Genomic DNA, 20,057 nt, shown 5'->3' with positions numbered 1-20,057 from the left:
AAAATTATATCGAGCCAGTTCACAACCTGGCCTTGTATCAGCAGGATAACATCACACCTGAAACCTTACTACTTTCAACTCTGCCACAGTAATTGGATGGCTCATTTGATGACTCCCCCAATGTACATTGATCAGACTTAAATTATGCAACCATATTCTAGCTCACAAACCATTTGAATCTGACAACATACTTCTTTTATCTGTAACTCTACTAACATTAAGAGGGAATCACAAGACCAGAAACCATTCAGCAAGAGTCTGGAACCCACAGGATGAAGTTTGCAATATTTTATAACACGTCATGAAATAATAATAACAATAAATAATAATCCTTGCATTTGATATAGCGCTTTTCACATCTTCTAGATGTCCCAAAGCACTTCACAGAATATACTGTTAATTAAATTGACTGTATATTTGTGGGCGAACGCGGCAGCTAATTGGCACAGCAATGTCCCACAAACAGTCGTAGATTGAAAATGACCAATTTATTATTGTTTTGGGTTTTGGAGGGATTATTATTAGGCTCTGTGTGGAGTAAGGAAACTTGCCAAAGGTTTCGCCCTGACCTGCCTGGAAATGAACTCAGGTCTCTCGCTTGCAAAGCGAGATCTCTAACCACTGAGCTACAGGACTCCACGTAAATGCTCCAAATCCCACCCTCTCAAGGGATCCCATCATCCAAAAAAGGTTTACCTTTTCGCCATGATCACCTTTCAGTCCTGGATGACCACTATCTCCCTGAACAGCAAAAGTAGAGAAAAATAGACTTTAGTAGAATGCAGACAGTTTCACTTTAAATCAACAAAAACGCCTGATAAAATTAGTGAAGAAAGTTTTGTTGAATAAAGCAGAGCTCTCACCTTTTGCCCAGGTTCTCCAAGGTCACCCTGAAAATGATTCATAAGATAAGCATTAGTCATACAAAAATCTCTACATATTCAAAATACCTTGAGCCTGCATCAAAAAACAGGATACTAAAATCTTGGTGCAATTTCTGTCTCACAGTTTCTCCAATGAACTGGTGGCACTTCCAGAAGCTGCATTTGGTCGCATAGATTTAGGGTTGCAGGTTTGAACCTTACCCTGTGATGTGGTAGTTGATGGGGCAACAGTGAAGGCACAAGAATACCCCCTAATTAATCCAGTGAAGATTCCCATTCCTAATACTAATAGCTATTTAGACAGTGCAGCTGAAAGTTTGTGCATGCGTAGATATCAATGAGGATAAGATCAAGGTCAGCTGAAGATGTCATATGTAATCAAATAATTTTCACCCACAAAATATAGTCAATTCACTTTACAGTATTTTCTGTGAAGTGCTTTGAGACATCTCGAAGACATGATTAGGCGCTAAATTAAATGGAAATATTATTATTATAATAACTTGCTCACATTCCCTGCCAACATGATCAATGGTCACCCTTGACACTGTACCCCAGTTTAAGGAAAAAGGAGTCAAACATCCACAGAAGAGGAGGAAGGGAGAATATTTTAGAAGAAAAATTAATAGCAAATGTCTTTTTTTAAAACAATTCCATCTTGCATGTGGCAATGATGAATTGATAGAATGGTTATGGACATATGGAGGACAAGCAGATTGACTGCTCTGTGTCCTGTGATTTAACGCACACAATGTTATTTCTAATCAAATGGGTGACATTTACGTACAGAAACCCTGGTGACCATTGAAAATATTGCTTCAACATATTGTGAAATTGGAAATCACTTTTTTGGATGTAGAAATAGTTGAAGATTAGTAAGTTCCACCTGCTCCTCTTACACATTCTTGTGGCACACAGAGGGCTGTGGTAAGACTGGGATAGGCAGAATTTCTATTTCTAACATCTGCATAACAATCAAAGGAAAACAGTATGTGTATTTTAATATTCCCTGAGACTGTGCGATACATTACATTTATCAGGGCTCGAGCAAGCCCTCAATGTGATCATAGTTGATTTAAAACTCCCCCAGTCTTTGTAAAGTTCACAGTTCATTTTCCATGTGGCTTCTCCCACACAGAACTTCACGTAAATTAATTTCTCTCAGTGATCCCATCCCACTGGACTTAACTGGCACTTAGCACAAAATGTCAGTGTCAGCTCATACATTTCTGTTCCACATACCTTTCTGTACTAAAATCCCACATTTTAAAAGAAAAGCAAATCACTTTTAATTCTGAGATTATCAATTGAATTTAAAATAATTGGCTGATATTACTTTATGATATTTAGGGTAGAATATACTTAAAATATCCTCCTGAAATGCAAAGTTTATTATTATATATTATATATCTGTAGAGTTAGTACTGCTATTCTGTGCCGGGAAATTAAGGGTGTATCATTAAACCTGACCAGATCTTTCATTATTCAACAAATTAAAGAAAGATACATCAACTGTGATCAATTCAATTTTATTTAAATAAAATCATTATCATTTACAGCATCGCTAAACATTCTCCAGGTTGAGTAAACTGAAACTATCTTTAGTATGAAAAGTATTTTAGTATGAAAATACTAATCTCCTCTCAAAAGGACAAAAATACAACATTAGCATTGCCATTTACACTTTCAGACTACAATTATAGACTACATTGGTAGACTGCAATTATAGACTATACTGGAAATGAATACACTGGCTCAGACAGCATTGACACACAATACATTGACATACAGCACTATCACCTGGAGCCCTGGCATGCATGGTGCAATATATAAATTTTTCTCCAACACAAAGATTTTTTTAAATTAGTGAAATTTCTCTGCGATTCCACTCTATCCCCCCTCTTCCCCCATTCTAAGTCAATGGGAGAGAATAACACACCCTCTGCACTCAGCAAATGTTTATGTAAAAAAAATATTTTTCCTTCTTTCCTTACCCTCTTTTCAATTAAGTGGATTGGAGACCCATTTCTAGGCCTTCTCTGCAAACAATTCTGACCCATATACCTCATATGTACCCTACGCATTTAACTTAGCTGTAAATATAAGCTCCCCATGTGGTGAACCGTGGATTAAATTCATATCTTCACAACCTGTGGTACAGTGTGTTCCCACAGTTACATGTTATGTCAGTGGGAATCATCCACTCCATCCTCCAAGTGGACTTCAATATAAGTTATTTTTACTCAAGTTATTTCACACAATATTCCATTTCAATTTTCAAAAATGCAAGCCAAGTCTCAGCTAGGGTGGATGCGAAGGTGATAAGCTTGCCTAATATTTCGTTAAAATTTAAAATATTCACAATGTCATTTACATAAGCCACCCTAAGCTTCTCATTTCCTTTAGGCGCTCAGATGCCTGTCATGCTGGGGTCACTAGGAGCACACTTAGCTTTCAATGGGATGCTGAATGATTTCACCCACAATGCTGGTCTGCACAGACCACCTCAAAATGCTCAGCAAACAGAAAATGAACAATGTGTAAAATAAGGTGAATATTCTAATGACTGGGTTTTGTTTCTTCCCAAACGTTTATGTTTTATATTTATCAAAAGAAACTCAATAGTTTTGCCAGGAAGACAAACTGTAGTAATTATTTTGTGTGAATGTATTTAATGCTCGTGAAAGTTACAGGAAATACAGCAAAGCAGTAGCTTGTAAAAGAGATTTGTTTCTTAAAGGTAGAGCAATGGCTTTGGCGGATGCTGTTTCTCTGAATTTTATTTCTATTTGTTCTTGTGCAATTTATCCCTGCTGGTTATATTATTATAGGAACAAGATTTTCTGGCTAAAGTCATCTTTGTCAGACATTATATTCATTTATTTAGCTCCTATTAACCACTTTGTCAAGATTGGAAACAGCAGGCCCCTCTCAGCAGAGCTGATCTCTTGTGAATTTTGACATGCGGTGTTGCTTAGCACTGTGATTTTCTTGGCCCAGTTCTGTCCTGCACTTAGTGCTTGCTTAAGAATTAAGAACAATTACAGAGGAAACTAACCTTTTGTCCTGGCTCCCCATCTTCCCCCGATACACCAGGGTCACCCTGAAAGAAATGAACGTGATGTAATCAACATGGGACCGATCAGCAGTGCAACCACTGTGTGCTGTTGATGCATTGCATCCTGTAAATTCCAACCCAACGTCCATCCCAGGAGCATTTTCCTGAATACTAGGGAATCTTGTTATCTGCTTAGTCCAATGTCTCATTGACTAAATTATAAGTGAAACGCTACAAAATGGCTGACTTCTGGGCAATCAGCTTGCCACTGACACGATACCTGAATGCCACATTATGCGTAAAGCATGCCACTGATATCACTTCTTCTGTGATTATTGCACACGGCACCGGAAATTACATCAACAGCACTGCCTACACATAATTATATAAAACTGGAGGACTTTGCTTTATCACTCCTCTGATATAACACATCCTGGCTCCTAGCTCTGCATCTACAGTGAACCTGCCCTAACCAGAAGCACAGTACCTTCAGCTTTCGACAGTGAGCAGCTGCTTCCCTCGCTACACGATGCCAAGCTTCTAGGTGTCAGGTCGCAATGCACAGGAGGTGACATCAGCAGTGACTTGACAACCCGGAAATCAGAAGTTGATCGTTGGGTAGTGTGGAAACCATCTGGTCAGATCACATCTGGAGGCTGAGCCTTCAGCGCCTCCGGCTCACCCTATGCCAGACGGGCATTATATCAAGGTTGCCATGTCCTGCATTTCTTATCCAGTGAATTGAAGAACTTTACATTTAGGTTCAAAAAGTACTTGAAAATAAGGGGCTGAAGTTTTATGATATTTTGCAATGTTTTCCTCATTATAGTTATACTCAAGAAAAAGAACAGAACCATATCTGGCAACTGCAGACCTTCAAGAAATGGAGAACATAGAATTAAATAGAATTCTACAGCACAAAACAGGCCATTTGGCCCAACTGGTCCATGCTGGTGATGATACTCCACATGAGCCTCCACCCATCCTAATCCCCTCTCCTATACCCACCATTATATTCTCTCATGAATGCGTTGTTTCCTCTTTTAGAGAAATTAAAAGTTAATCATCAGAAAGAAAATGAAATATTACCGGAAAACAAAATCTAATAAATTATTGTCTGACCAACCTATCAAACTTTTCAAAATGACCGGGAAATCATATAATGTAGTGTAATGTATCTAGACTTCCAAAAAACATTTAACAAAGTATCAAAGGTGAGACTCCTTCACAAACTGATGTGACTGGGTACCATATGGACATGAATTCAAAGTTGTCTGAAGGAAAAAGTAGTTATTACAGAAGCTGGGGGAGAGTTAAGGTAGTTACATTTGCAGATGGGGAACCGTGGAAGCAGAGCAGTCACCAAAGGTCATACAAAGAGAGCTTGATAGCATATGCTCATGAGTCGATGACTGGCAATTGAAGTTTAATATATATATTAATTAACTTGCATGTACATAATGCCCCTCATGCAGGGTAATGTCCCAGAGCTCTTGACAGTGGCAGAGCCTGATGCTGAGACAGAGGGAGGTGACCATAAGCACTGGTTGAAGAGCAAGGTCTTCAGGTGTGATCTGATGACGGGAAGGAGGGATAGTGTTCCAAGGTTTCAGGGCGTAGTGGCTGAAACCAATGTTGGAATGAAGGGCATGAGGAACATGCAGGAGGTCGGAGCCAGTTGAGCAGAGGCAGTTGGTAGTGGGTTGGGGAGTAAGCAGGTCGGAGAGATAGGGAGGTGCCAGGGAATGAAGGGACTTGAAAACTAGGTAAGGATCTTGAAAGCGAGAGGGAGCCAGTGGAGCCTGGCTAGAACTGGTGTGATTACAAATTTTAGTACGGGTGAGTATGCGGCCAGCAGAGTTTTGGATCCATACATGCAAGATACTGCATATAGGAAAGTAAGAATAGGAAACACAAGTACTCTATGGATAGGATACAATTTGTCGAGGGAGAAGCTGAAAGAGATTCAGTCTCTGACTCATTGTTCACCATGTCAAAACAGTGTAAGGCAGCAATAAGGAAGGCAAACAGGATGCTGGGGTATATTGCCAAATTAGATGAGTTCAGAATCCCAGAAGTCGTATTCAAGCTGTATAGTGTGCTGGCTGCATTTCGATTATTACATATAGTTCTGTTCGCTAAGACATAAGCGGGCTGCCCAGGCCTTAGAGGCAGTTCAGAGAGGAAAGTAATGATGAAAATCCCCAGTGTTCGAGGTATGATTCTATGAACATTGATTAAACAGCCTGGGGCTCTACAGCGTTTAAAGGAGACATGTCAGAGGGGACCTTATAGAGGAATATAAGACTTCAAATGGGATTCAGGAAGTAAACCAGAGCAATATTTTTGTATGTACCAAGACAGCAGAACAAGAGGTCACACATTATTGGTAGAAAAGGGCAATTTTTCAGACAGATACTAAGATTTCTTACTCAGAGGGTAATTAACAACTGGAGCAAGTTCCCAGTAAGAGAACTTGAGGCTTAAATGCTGGACTCATTAAAAAAGCAGCTTGATGCTGTAATGGAAGGATGGTAAGCTTCCCTCGTATCATCCCTATTCCCTAACTACTGTCCCATTTCCTCTGGAATGATTTGTTGCTTCCCAGCTTTGCTTCTTCCTTTCCCTTCACTCCCTACATGAACCCCTCCAATTCGGCTTCCATGCTGCCCACAGTACTGAGACTGCCCTAGTCAAAGTCACCATGATATTCTCTCCATCTGTGAAAAAGAAACACTCTGCCCCCTCGTCTTTCTTGACCTATCTGCTGCCTTCGATACTGATACTTCAATTCTATCATTCTCCACTGTCTTTCCTCTCTGCTCAACACTTATGGTTCTGATCTTTCCTGGTTTCATCCTTACCTATCCTAACGTCTCTGCTTCATATCTGCCAACGGCTTCTCCTCCTACTCCTGCACCATCACACGTGGTATTCCTTAGACTCTATGCTTGGTCCTGTCCTCTTTAATATATACATGTTCCCGTTCAGCCATGTCTTCTACAGACATGGGATTAACTTCCACATGTATGCGGATGGCATCCAACTCTATCTATCTGCCTCCACTCTCGATTTCAGCACTACTGCTGTCCTTACTGATTGCCTGTCAGGCATCAAATATTGGAGGAGTGCCAACTTTCTCCAATTGAACGTTGACAAGACAGCGGCTCTCCTATTTGGCTCTAGTCAGCAACTTCTTACCTTGGGTGCTGATAGCATCAATCTACATGGATGCACACACCACCTCACGGATCTAGTGCAGTATTTCAGTGCTTTGTTCGACTCTCAGGTGTCTTTTAAACCCCACATCCATTTCCTGACCCATTCAGCTTTCCCCCATCTCCATAACATTGCCTGCCTCTACTACTACCTCTCCCTTTGGGGGGGCTGAGACCTTCATCTATGGTTTTGTCACATCCAGACTACACTATGCCAACTCTCTGCTCACTGGAAATCTAAACTCTTCCTTCAACAAGCTACAGACCATTCAGAACTCTGCAGCCTGTATTCTCTACCACAGTAGACTCCTCACTCAGTTTCACGAGCTCTCCTTCCGCCAGAGGATTGAGTTCAAGATCTTCTTCCTCACCTCTGTGACCTTCTAAAACCCACATGCTTCCTCTGATCGACAGGCAATAGATTGCTTCACATCCCCTGCCCGGCCCACCATCAGCCATCAGGCTTGCAGCCTATCTAAACACACTCTCTGGAACTCCATCCTGGAATCTCTTCACCTCACCCCTTCCCTCGCCTTCTTCAAGGTCTGTTCAAGATATTCCTCTTTAATTGCGTCTTCGGTCATCTCAAAATTGAGATTAACCAAATTTAGTTCAACCAGCAAAGACAAATGCGCCCCTCTCACCAATATAGAGCAATAGAGCATCCATGTCAAGTCAATGTGACTATCTAAATAAAGGAGCTACCAATGAATTAGAGGGAACTATGTGCATTCATTCATTCATGAACGTCCTCTTTACTTCACGAGGATGATGGGAGGCTAATGGTGGAAGGAGAGGGATTTATCAGATAAAAAGAATCTAAGAAGTTGCAAGAAATGATTTGAATACCTGTACAACTGCTGAAAGGAAGAAAAAATTCTGATTGAATTAAGAACTATACTTATAGTTAATTAAGCACCGCTTGCATTTCTACTTTCTGGAGTCCTGTAGCTCAGTGATTAGAGCACTCGCTTTGCAAGTGAGAGATCTGAGTTCAGTTCCAGGCAGGGCGAAACCTTGGGCAAGTTTCCTTACTCCACACGCCTAATAATAATCCCTCCAAAACCAAAAACAATAATAAATTGGTCATTTTCAATCTACGACTGTGTGTGGGACATTGCTGTGCCAATTAGCTGCCGCGTTCGCCCACAAATATACAATCAATTCACTTCACTGCGTGTTCTGTGAAGCGCTTTGGGACATCCTCCCAACGTGAAAAGCGCTATATCAAATGCAAGGATTATTATTATTATATTCTATTAAGATTTTCAAACTGTTCATATAAGCGCTTTGAGACGTCGAGAAGACGTGAAAAGCGCTTATCAAATGCAAGGATTATTATTATCATATATAAAAAAATACTCTCAGAATAATGATTCATGTCATATCATGATGGATTTTAGAACAATTGCAACACAAACTGGAGCTTTTTAAATAAACTGTTTGGTCTTGTAGTATCCAACAGGATAATACGATTAGATATTAAAAAAGTAAATCTGCAATAAAAATAGAAAATGCTGAGATAACACTGCAGGCTGATTAGCATCTGAAAGAGGTTAACATTTTGAACATTTTTGGGTAAAACCCTTCATCAGAACTAGAAGTTTTGGGCTGAAATCCAATAGGAATGTTCCATTAAACGTGCCTTATTAAACTCGTGAAACAAACCCATGAGAGTGGACGGACAGACCGTCAGGTCAGTCTTTGAATGGAAAAGCCATTGTTCCAAGACTTAAAAGCCACAATGTATTGGGACACAGGTAGGAAAAGTGAAATATTGCATATTCACTTACATTAAAAGCAGATCACATAACTGTTATCACAATAGAGATTTTTAGATTTTTCCTAAATCAGTTGAAAGCCTGAGGCTAATGTTGCTGCCAATTGTTTAACTTCAAAGTTGTTTAGTAATAAATGACTCTCTTTTGTAATTGCCAGACAGCCACTACAGACTCATCACTCATTGCTTCCTGGAACAAGATCATTCTGCTGCATCTGAGCATGATCTGTTTGGTGCAATCGCTTCATCTCATTCGTTAGGACAGATGCATACCAGTTCTCTGTCTCTTATCGTACTTAACACAAACCAGATTTGCTTTTTGCATTAACTGATTCTTTCCACAGGATGATTTTTAATGTTTATTTGTTGATGAAGCTCCCAATTCCTTTTTGTCACTGGAATCATTCCTGAATTAGCAAAGTCTGCGAATTGCCTGTTTTTGAACAACGTGGTAAAATAGCCTGAGAAACTCTACAGAAAGTGCAATTAAATTCAAATACACAGCAGGGCAATCAATATCTGAAGGAGAAATGCAGTTGAACAATTCAAACATGACCCTTCAAAGTTCTGATGATGCGTCACACTTAAATCATTAATTTATTTCCTCTCTCAGTTCCTGATTGACTTTTGAAGCTTTTCCAGCATTTTGTTTTTAATATCAGAGATTTCTCGCATCCATAGCTCTATACTGACTTTTTACCAGCATGGAGATGATGGCAATCCATAGTCCTTGTATTTGACATCTGCATCTTTCATGTCGGGAGGACGCATTGAAGCGCTTCACAGGATTTTACTGTAAAGTGTAGCGACTGTATTTTGTATCCGAACAAGACAGTCAATTTGTGCATAGCAATGTCCACAAACAGCCATGAAGTGAATCACCAATTTACTAGCCGATCACAAAAGGTGTAGTCATCACAGTACAGTCAATATTTTACCTAGTTTTAGTCTGTGACTGTTTTATTTTAAAATTTAGACTTGGGAGAAATGTGAAAAATTCTTAAATTCAGTGTTAATTTGGAAGACTATTCTTCAGTTCTTATAAATAAATTAAGATTGGATTTAAGAATTTTCCAAAATTTGAAAGGCAAAATAATTTTACAGGCTAAGACTAAGTGGAATTTCAGGCCGAGCACTGTTAAAATGACTAGTTAATCCTGGATTGTATATAAACAGATTCATGTCATGCTCCACAACAACTAGGAACTGGATTAAAAATACCAAAACTCATTTCACTTTGAATTCACAGCGCAGCAATTCATTATGAACAGCATTTGTCACATTGCTAAGTGTAGCAAATATGACAAATCTGTCAGCCGCACAGAGATAATGTCACTGGAGCACTTTTGACCCAACGTCAGTGTCACTACATTTAAGCGCCACAATGAATCTTTCATCCTAATAATCTCTCAAAAACAAATGTGGTCATTCAATCCATGACTGTTTGTAGGACACTGCTGTGCGCAACTGGCTGCTGCATTTCGCCCACAAAATACAGTCGATCCAGTTTATAATATATTCTATATTCTGTGAAACACTTTGAGACATCTCATCGAGGTGATACGGTGCTATATCAAATGCCAGGATTATTATTATTATTATATTACAATTAGTCTTATTCTGTATATAAATTTATCAAATGACCCATACAGAGATCACTATATTTAAACAACTTTGGCAATTTTAAAATAAATTAATAATAATAATAATCCTTGTATTTGATATAGCGCTTTTCATGTCTTCTAATCGTCTCAAAGCGCTTCTCAGGATAGACTGTAAAGTGAATTGACTATATATTTGTGGGCAAAATGCAGCAGCCAATTGCGCACAGCGGTGTCCCACAAACAGTTGTGGATTGAAATGATCAATTTATTATTGTTTTTTTTCTTGAGGGATTATTATCAAGCGTGTGGAGTAAGGAAACTTGCCCAAGGTTTCACCCTGCCGGGAATCGATCCCAGGTCTCTCGCTTGCAAAGCGAGTGCTCTAACCACTGAGCTACAGGACTTCACAATTGTATATATGTTGGAAACTTTTCTCTGGACTGTGAGAGGCGCACAAATAGAATCAATGTTTGTCAGTGCATCGTGAAGAGTGTATGGATTTTACCTTTTGTCCATGAAAGCCCGGAACACCAGTGTTTCCTATAGAGCCCTGCAAGAATAAAATTAAATTGATATAAAGTCAATAAATTAATAGTTGGAAAGGCAAGCTGGCCAGTGATTAACAGCAAGTCAACTCATGTAACAGAGGTAGACAGCTTTTGTGTGAGCTTGTACAAATAACGCAGTTTGAGATGAATGTTCCGTTTGCCTGTTGTGGAGACTGTATCGACATTCCTTCCAGTTAAGCCCACAACTAGTTCTCCTCTAATTTTGCCCTAATTTTATCCTCAATTCACGGTTCTCATTCTGCACTTCCCAGGTCACTCACCACTTTCAGCTGAGTACTCAGAGGAGGTGTTGCCTTGGCTGCTTTTGCGTCGACTTCCAGGAGTCAGCCTGACTCAGTGGGTAGCACTCACTCCTCTCGGTCTGAACATTGTGGGTTCAAGCCTCAGGTCATGACTTGAGTTTGATTGTCTGGATCAAAATTGTGGTATTCCTAAACACATTCTGTTCCTTAATTTAGGGAGAATATTTAAAAAGTGCCTTTAAATACTTCACCACTTCTCCCAACTTCTGAATAAGGACGTGAAAGCTGTTATCTCAAATACAGTGACTGGATCACCATGATTTGCGTGCTGGGAACTTGCTGAAAAATGCTCAGAGATCACTGTTCTTTGAAGGCTTTTAGATACCACTTTTTTTCTCCCAAATTCCTATTTCTGTTCCGAACTGCATACGATAAGAACAGGATTAGAGAAGTTTGGTGTAACTTTGTTTTGGGTGGTTAGGGAGTTGTAAAAGTATCATTCTGCTCATTTTTATGATTTTTTAAAAATGTAAGTAAGTGGACCAACTGAAAGAGTACAGAGGCAACCATTGTCTATTAAAGTATGTTATTCCATATTTGTTAATAGTTTGGAGAGGACCCACTGTCACTGAATGGCGGCTGGCGCTCAGGTACATTCTACTCCTGACGTTCTTTACGAAGTGGTGATGAAGAAATCCCATAAATTGTGTGTTCAGTTTATCAAAAACTGGCAGCTGATTCTGATAACTGTAAAAGGCGCTGACAGAGGGCTCAGGATGTCTGTCATCGGGTTACCTCAGAAACAGGAAAACATCGACGGTTCGCTGATCACAGCAAAACCAAAATCCATTCATCAGCAACACATAGCAAGTTTTGCTTAGTATCAATCTGCGGCAATGATGTATTACGCTTAGTTTGGGCTGTAGCAGAAACTATATCCCCCATATATGTTTCAAATTTAAATTCCAGAGTTATGCCAGCAAATGAATAGGAAAGTCAACTGGCTTTCTTTACTTTCCTTTTAGCATCCATACACCGAAGAAAGACTTAAAACAGCCTTGCTTTTTTTTTTAAACTTGAAATCCACAATGTGGGAAAATTACTGTTATTTGGGGGAAAAGTTAAAATTGCAGTCAAAAAGCATGTAGTAATTCCTGACCTACAGTAGCATGTAACTTTCTATTCTGGTTTTAGGGTCAAGTGTTGGTAATAAACATTTTGATTTCTTTCCCAGTCTTTGTTTAACAATACTATACCTTTTGTCCTGGCGGTCCCTTGGGTCCCTGAAACAAAAAGTACAACAAAGGCATAATTATGTGATAATTTCACATAAGTGATCAATTTTAAACGTCTAACCGTGTAAGCATTTCAAAGAGACTCTGCTGTTGGCTGGCGTGCTAACAGAGACGCAAAGGTGGTTGGTTGCATGTTTGGCCAAAGACAAAAGCCATTTGTTCTGTGAATAACTTCAGCTGCTGAAATGTGATTTCTGTTAAACCTTAGCTCAATGGAATTCTGGAGGATGACCAGAATGCACCAGAGTCCGCTAATCGATACCAGTTGCATCCCAGTAGCATTTTGTGACACTGCTCTTCATTATTTGCTGCAGCTTTGAATTAATCTGTGTCATATTCTCTTTTGTTATTGAAATAAGGATGCAAGACATTTAGTTAATTAATAACATGTGCCAGTCTCAATGGTGACTGAAGTGTAAATTAAATACAGTATCCGAAATCCAGTTATGTAAGAATTGTGATTATTTAAAATACCAGACAAAGACCCTTCAGCTATTTGCCTCACTTTCTTCTCAGGTCCTGCAGACCGTACTGCTTTACCAGACCTTGAACGATCTTGCTTTCATTAACGCTGCTCTTTCCAGTGGAAAGAATTCAAGAGTCTCATGAAAACAGCACCCTGTGGTTCAACGGTCACTATGCACCTGTACCACATGCTGCAGAATTTGCCAACTCCGTTGGCAGGAAATGCCTGAAAGGGGAAAGCGCACATGTTTCTCTTTCATATGGAAAGGTTAAAATTCTGGATCAAACGTTTGGTCATATAAATAATAATCCTTGTGTTTGATACAGTGCCTTATCACATCGTCGAGATGTCTCAAAGCCCTTCACAGGATATATTGTAAAGTGGATTGACTGTGGATTTTGTAGGCAAAATATAGAGGGCAGGGGAGGGAGAGTTGGAGAGGAGATCACAAAATCCAGGAGTTAGAAATTGTCCTGCTGTTGAGTTGAGGAAACATTCAAAATTTCAATCCTTTTAAGAGATAAATACAAAATAAATATATCTTGACTGACTGAATATGATTAGTTCAAGAAGGTGTTTAAGGAGCTCCAGCTTGGAGGACATCTGTTTTTGGCTGAAGTAAGAGAGCTGTATGGCCACACCAGTGTGGCAGAGGTGAAAGGGAGGCTAGCTTCCAGGCCAGCTCTGCGTGGATTTGGTAAAACATTTTTTCAAAGGTGCTTCCTTCAACAGCTGTCAATTCATTGCTAATGTTTAATGGGTGATGAGGTGGCTGGGTGAAGTGTTGGAAATAGTAATGTGGAAGGGCAGAAAGGGCAGAGAGCATTTGCAGCTGTACAACTGACAAGAATTTTGTATTTGCAATTGTTAGTCCGACAAACCCTTATCAGAGGAGCACAACAATTTCTCAGGTATTCTGCCAGTAGTGCAATCCCAAGGCACCATTTTTTTCTTTGAGGATGGGATACTAATGTCTTAAAGCAGTGTAATGTGCAAGTGTGTATTTTCTTACTATTTTCTGGCAATTTAGCAATAAATCACAGAGATGAGTTCATTACCTCCCCAGACCCCCTATTTGCACTTCAGCAGCTGCAGGCCATAAGCTTAAGTGTGATTTTATAAAGAGTCAATCCAGGTGCAAACAATGCTTAAAAACAATAGGGGAATTTTTACTCCTGTCAGGAACATTTCCAGACTTTTGATAGTGTGGTGTTACAATAGGGACTTTTTTTATTACAAGCGCACACTGCTATGTCCGGTACTTTTCTGAAAGGAATAAAACTCCTCTCAGTATGGTTGGTGTGTTTGAAAGCTACTAGTTTCTCAAACTTAAAGTTCCCAGTTTGATGCTGGGAGACTCAGTAAAATTGAAATAGAGGGAATTAAAATATGTTTCTTTACATACAACTTAACAATTCAATTCACCTGTTTTGAAGAATTGCAGTGAGCTCTCCCAATATTCTCTCTCATCTGAATTCTCAAAAAATATAGTTAAACGAGTTGAATATGCAACAAATTTTAACAAGATTTCTTAATAAGAAATTTGATTGGGGACTTCTTTAGGTAAATGAATTGATTTTAAGCTGACCCATAGCATCCCTGCTCTGAAACTGGATCATGCCAAAACAGAGTTCCGGCTTGTTAGTTCAAGGAACTTCCAGTTTCCTTTTTAAGGACTTATTTTTGGGACGTGGTTGGCGCCGGCACAGTCAGCATTTATTATCCATCCCTGGTACCCTGAGATGGTGGTGATGAGCCTTCTCTTTAAATTGCTGCAACTGTTGATGTGATGGTGATCCCACAATGTCATCAGGTTGGAAGTTCCAGCATTTTGACCCACTGACAATAAACAGCGATGTACCAAGTCAGGATGGTGGTTGCCTCGGAGTGTAACTTGGAGGTTTTGGTGTTCCAAAACCTCTAAATTCCAATAGATATCACTGCATATTCTTCTCAGAAAGTGGGAAAGGAAAACTGGTGCTATCCAGCTCACTCATTGTGTTTTCTGCTCAGAGTGATAGTAATCAGAGAGAAAATCCACAGACTTGGCCATGGTAAGATATCGCCAAATGCCAAGTCTTTGCATTTTTCTTGGGTTCAATACGGAAACAGATCTAGAGCTGAATTTCCAACAATAACACTAATAATCCTTGCATTTCATATAACACGTACAATATCTTTATGGATTGAATTATTTGTGCTTTAACTGAATTTAGATTATACAAAATGGATATAAATTGTTCAAAAGGTTTACGTTTCTTACCCTGCATTTATTCCTGTCAGAAAGATGTACTGAAAAATAATAGACTGACTAATAAATCACATTGAATCTATTTTGGCTGTAATTTGATAAGGCCAACAATGTGCTGTCTGCACGGGGAATATTTAGAACAAAAATATAGAAACATTGGATCCTTTTACATCTCCCTAAAATGAGATGGGAATTAAAAATGCCAATATGTGTTGCAATTATTCCAATGATTAATTAACCATGGCATTGCTTTCTATCTTTCTGTCCCTTTCCATCAGTGTAATCCATGAATAAATATTTACTCACCATCAAGCCTTTTTCACCTCTTGCACCCAATTCTCCCTGAAGTGAAAACAAACATTTGTTTAATATATTTAATATATTTTCACCAATTGCACAGTGACAGACATCAGTAGAATTTAACATCAAAAAATTATCATTTTTTGGCCTGCTTTTGAAGGTATTTGCTCCCTTGCCCCTTTATTTAGTCTCCCTGGACCAATATGAAATCCTCAGCTAGGAGGAAGGTTTGTAACTTACTCCTGAACTCCAATACAATATTGATACTCGCTGCCAAGAGCTGCTAATGGTCTAGAGGAAGTGTCTAACCTTCTCTGAAGAAAATTGTAAGCACCTTCAGGGGGACACAGATTAGTTGATTGGGCAGAGAAATGGCAAATGAAATTTAATGTGGACAAATGTGAGGTTATACATTTTAGAGGGAGAATAGGAGGACATATATATGTTGGGTGGTAAAATATTAAAAGGAGTGAAAGAGCAAATGGACTTGGGAGTTAATGTGGGGGTTTGGGGGACTTGGGGATTTCATAAATCCTTAAAGGTGGGAAGGCAGATGGACAACGCTGTCAAAAAAGCTATTGGAATCTTAGGTATTATTAATAGGGGTATGAACTATAGAGATCATGCTAAACTTATATAAATTGTTAGTTAGACTGCAGTTAGAACATTGCATTCACCCCACTTTAGGTGGAGTATTGGGTGACCAAACCCCACCTAAAGTGGGGTATTATTCAACCTACTTTAGGAAAGACATCAAGGTGTTAGAGGGAGTGCAGGGAAGATTACTAGGATAATAAAGAGATGAATGGTTTGGCCTATGAGTGGAGACTGGAGGAACTGGGACTTTTTCTGCTGGAACAAAGATTGAGGGATGACATGATAGAGATCTGTAAAATTATGAGGGATATTGATAGTCAATAGGGAAAAAATATTTCCACTGGTTGGTGAGTCGGTAACATCAATTTAAAATATTTAGTAAACGAACAAATGGAAAAAAAGTTCACGAACAGAGTAGGGAGGATACAGAATGCCCTGCCAGGAGTGGTGGTTGAGGCAGAATCTATATTGGCCTTCAAGAAGGAACTAGACTGAATTGCATCTTTAAATGAATTTGATAGTTCAGGCTAATGACATAGCAATACAGATGTCCTCGTGTTTCTGCAACTTTATTACTCTAATATTAATTTTCCTTCAGCATCACAATGCACAAGCTGAAAGAGCACAGACAGGTCAGTTCAAGAAGACAGGAGGCTCCACAGAGCTTTGGGTGGGTGTCGTAGGGTGAAAGATCACAAGATTGACTTTGGATAAAGAAGGCCTTTGGGCCATCTTATCTCATTCCTCCAGAAACCCCACCCTGCCATCCTCCCATCACAGCATCAAGCTGCTTTCTAAATGAGGAATCACTGCAAAATGAACTGAAATGAATCCGAAGGATTACTTACAGATACTCCTGGCATTCCGCGGGGACCATCCTTTCCTGTGTCACCTGGGGGTCCACGTGGGCCAGGAGGACCTGGAGGCCCCGGTGGTCCAGGGGACCCAACTTGACCTTGATCACCCTATACGTTAGCAAAAAAGTGTAAATACAAAAACAATACAAAATATCCATTTCAGTCACTTGAATCCAAAATCTCACGGGCACATATTATTTATTACATTTTACTCTGATATACAATTGTTAAAGATTATGATTTATTTTCCAAGTGACTTGAACAAATTATATCGAAGGCAATTGTTTAATTATTACCAAGCACAATACAGATAAAGAAAACCAAGGAAAGGTAAGAATCGTATTTACAGCAAAGAATGTAAAGAAGAATTCTACAAGCATCAGCTCTACTACCTTTATGAGACGTCGTTTAATAAGCTGCTGATCAGCCGACAGGAACCCATGATTGACTCTTGGGTATGGAAACGCCATCTGATCAGGCAGGTAAAGTCAAAGTTTGGAGGTAAAAGGTGAGAAAGGTGAAGGAATGGCAAGGGAATGGCAAGGGAAGGTATCAAAAGAAGGAGGAGATAAGATTAAGAACAGCAAAGTTCAATGAATATTTCTATAACCTACATAAAACAGAAGCTTTGGCTGTGAAATCCATGCCATATCGATACCAATATGCATAAGGAAAAGATCAGATAAAGAACAACGGTTCCATGAAATACTCTTTTTCCAATCTTTAAAAGATTTAAATGCTTGTTCAAAGTGGCATAATTATATAAGAAAACCGTAATTGATAATCATTTTCCCTAATATATTCAATTAACCTGCTCTCTAAATCTCACTTACCAGCTTATCTAATCATCTGATGTTTATATTGCATAATTCTAACCCTGAAGCACTAGAAATAAATCCCGATAATTTAGAAACATACGGTATTGACTGGCTATTGCCACTATTAGTGTGACGGATAATGCCAAATATTCAAAGCAAAGTTCTCCTTTTATGTTCATTTGTCTTAATGCTCTTGCCCCGTAACTGGTGGAGGTCACACAATTCAAAGCAAGGCAACCTTATGAAATGTCACACTTCAATTTGCATGTTGATGGACAATAGGCATGGATTCCAGTAACCAAAGTATTAGGATCTGCAGTGATACATTCAGTCAGACATTTGGCTCAGCATACTGATTCTGCACTTAATCAAGCAAGTGATAAACACAACCCACTGTGCCAATAGATAGCCATTCAGTTGAATTGCATATTTGTTTTTGTCTGGTGATTGCAAAGTTTTGATGAGAACGCTTTGTTGCATAACAGAATTTAATAAGTAAATGAACAAATTCAGAGATTCGCCAGTATTTATAGGTAAATGGAAAGACACTTCCTCTGTGGCTTTTGTGAATAAGAGAAAGGTTAATTTTTGAATTATAATCTGATAGTTCCTCATTAACTGCTTGAATTAAAATATTTAACTGTTAGTTTATTACACATTCATTGTTTCATTATTTTCAAATCGATTAAAATGAATGTTGAAAATGACAAATAATTGCTTGCAATGAATCAACCCTTTTTCTGATTCTGGAAGTTTTGGAATTGACTGAAATTACAAAATTGCTTAGTTTGCTTTGTAACCTTTGCACTTTTTTTTCTCTCCTTAGTGGAATTACATTGGTATTTATCTGGAACATGGGAAAGTTTTGCCCATGCTTAGCTCCTGATATCTGTCACTACTTCTCTCATGTTGACCAATCGATGGGGCACTTGTGCAGTAGAGAGCTCCTGCTTCAGCTCTCTTCATACCACTCCCCACGCTACCTCTTACATCCCAATCTGGTTCTCTTCCTGTCACTCTCTGCACTGCCTCTCATGAAGTTGTACAGCGTGGAGAGCGACAGGATTAGAACTGGAGGACTAGAGATATGAGGCAATGCGGAGAGTGACGGGAAAAGTATCGGAGCGGGAGGTAAAGGCATCATATGTACACCTAAAGGCCCCCAGGGGGCAGTTATCTCCACCCTGCCCTGATTACCTTTGCCTCTGACACACATCAAACAAAGTGGAATAGCCCTTTATTTTTTAATTTGTGTTTTCTTGATATCTCAGTGAATAAACATGTGGACTAAGATTAACCCAGGTTCGATCGTCAGTCTGCATTGAGATGGCGAATCTCAGTAAGAGCAACTCTGTGTTCCCAGGTTGAGGACAGGAAAATAATTTAAAAATCATTATATTTGAAATAACACCGGTTCACGTCAGGAGGACATCTTAAAGCACTTCACTGTAAAGTGTAGTGATGTATACTTTGTAGGCGAACATCAAGGGTTCCTGCACTTGATTATAATCCAGCAACCGCTGGAGGAAAATGTATCTATGTGAACAAGATCAGGTTTTGCTCTGATTTATCCCTACTGCCTCTAATTACAAAGTAATGTGTTCAGTTACAGGAAAGGTACATTGGTCTTGGAACAAGTCCAGCAGCAATTCACCAGGATGATAGCTTGGATAAAGGAAGTTAGTATGATGAGAGACTGGATAAACTTGGGTTTATAGTCCCAAGAATACAGTAAGTTAAAGGGTGTTCTGATTGAGGTCTTTAATATAAGAAAGAGAATTGACGGGCTGGTAATGTGTACTTCATGGGTGAACATCAGGGTTCCTGCACTGATTACAATCCAGCAATTGCTCAAAGAAAATGTATCTATTTGAACAAGATCTGGAAGGGGTGCAGCACAGGTTCACCATAATGATACCGGGGATTAAAGGGTTAAATTATGAGGATATAAATTATGCATAAACTTGGTCCCTGTTTCCTTGCATTTAGAAGGTTGAGAGGTGATCTGATTGAGGTTTTTAAAATGATAAATGGATTCAATCGGGTAGATAAAGGTATTCAATAGGGTGGGGGAATCCAAAACAAGGGGGCATAATCTTAAAATTAGAGCTGGGCTAT

General features: G+C 39.2%; 1 protein-coding gene across 1 annotated transcript in view; it reads right to left on the bottom strand.

Annotated features, from left to right (window-relative positions):
* LOC103175881 (collagen alpha-1(XXV) chain) overlaps positions 1-20,057 on the bottom strand; it is a 355,351-nt gene that overhangs the window by 63,052 nt on the left and 272,242 nt on the right. The window contains exons 8-14 of the mRNA XM_042341303.1: positions 17,113-17,229; positions 15,674-15,709; positions 12,612-12,638; positions 11,050-11,094; positions 3,943-3,987; positions 864-890; positions 697-741 (exon numbers count right to left, since the gene is read on the bottom strand). Of these exons, the coding sequence (XP_042197237.1) occupies positions 697-741; positions 864-890; positions 3,943-3,987; positions 11,050-11,094; positions 12,612-12,638; positions 15,674-15,709; positions 17,113-17,229 (342 nt within the window). The remainder of the gene's footprint in view (positions 1-696; positions 742-863; positions 891-3,942; positions 3,988-11,049; positions 11,095-12,611; positions 12,639-15,673; positions 15,710-17,112; positions 17,230-20,057) is intronic.

The sequence above is a fragment of the Callorhinchus milii genome, unplaced genomic scaffold (genome assembly GCF_018977255.1).
Source record: "Callorhinchus milii isolate IMCB2004 unplaced genomic scaffold, IMCB_Cmil_1.0 Scaffold1, whole genome shotgun sequence".
NCBI classification, from domain to species: Eukaryota; Metazoa; Chordata; class Chondrichthyes; order Chimaeriformes; family Callorhinchidae; genus Callorhinchus; species Callorhinchus milii.
Note: the sequence above shows the minus strand (reverse complement) of the source record. Positions and strands in the feature narration are given on the sequence as shown.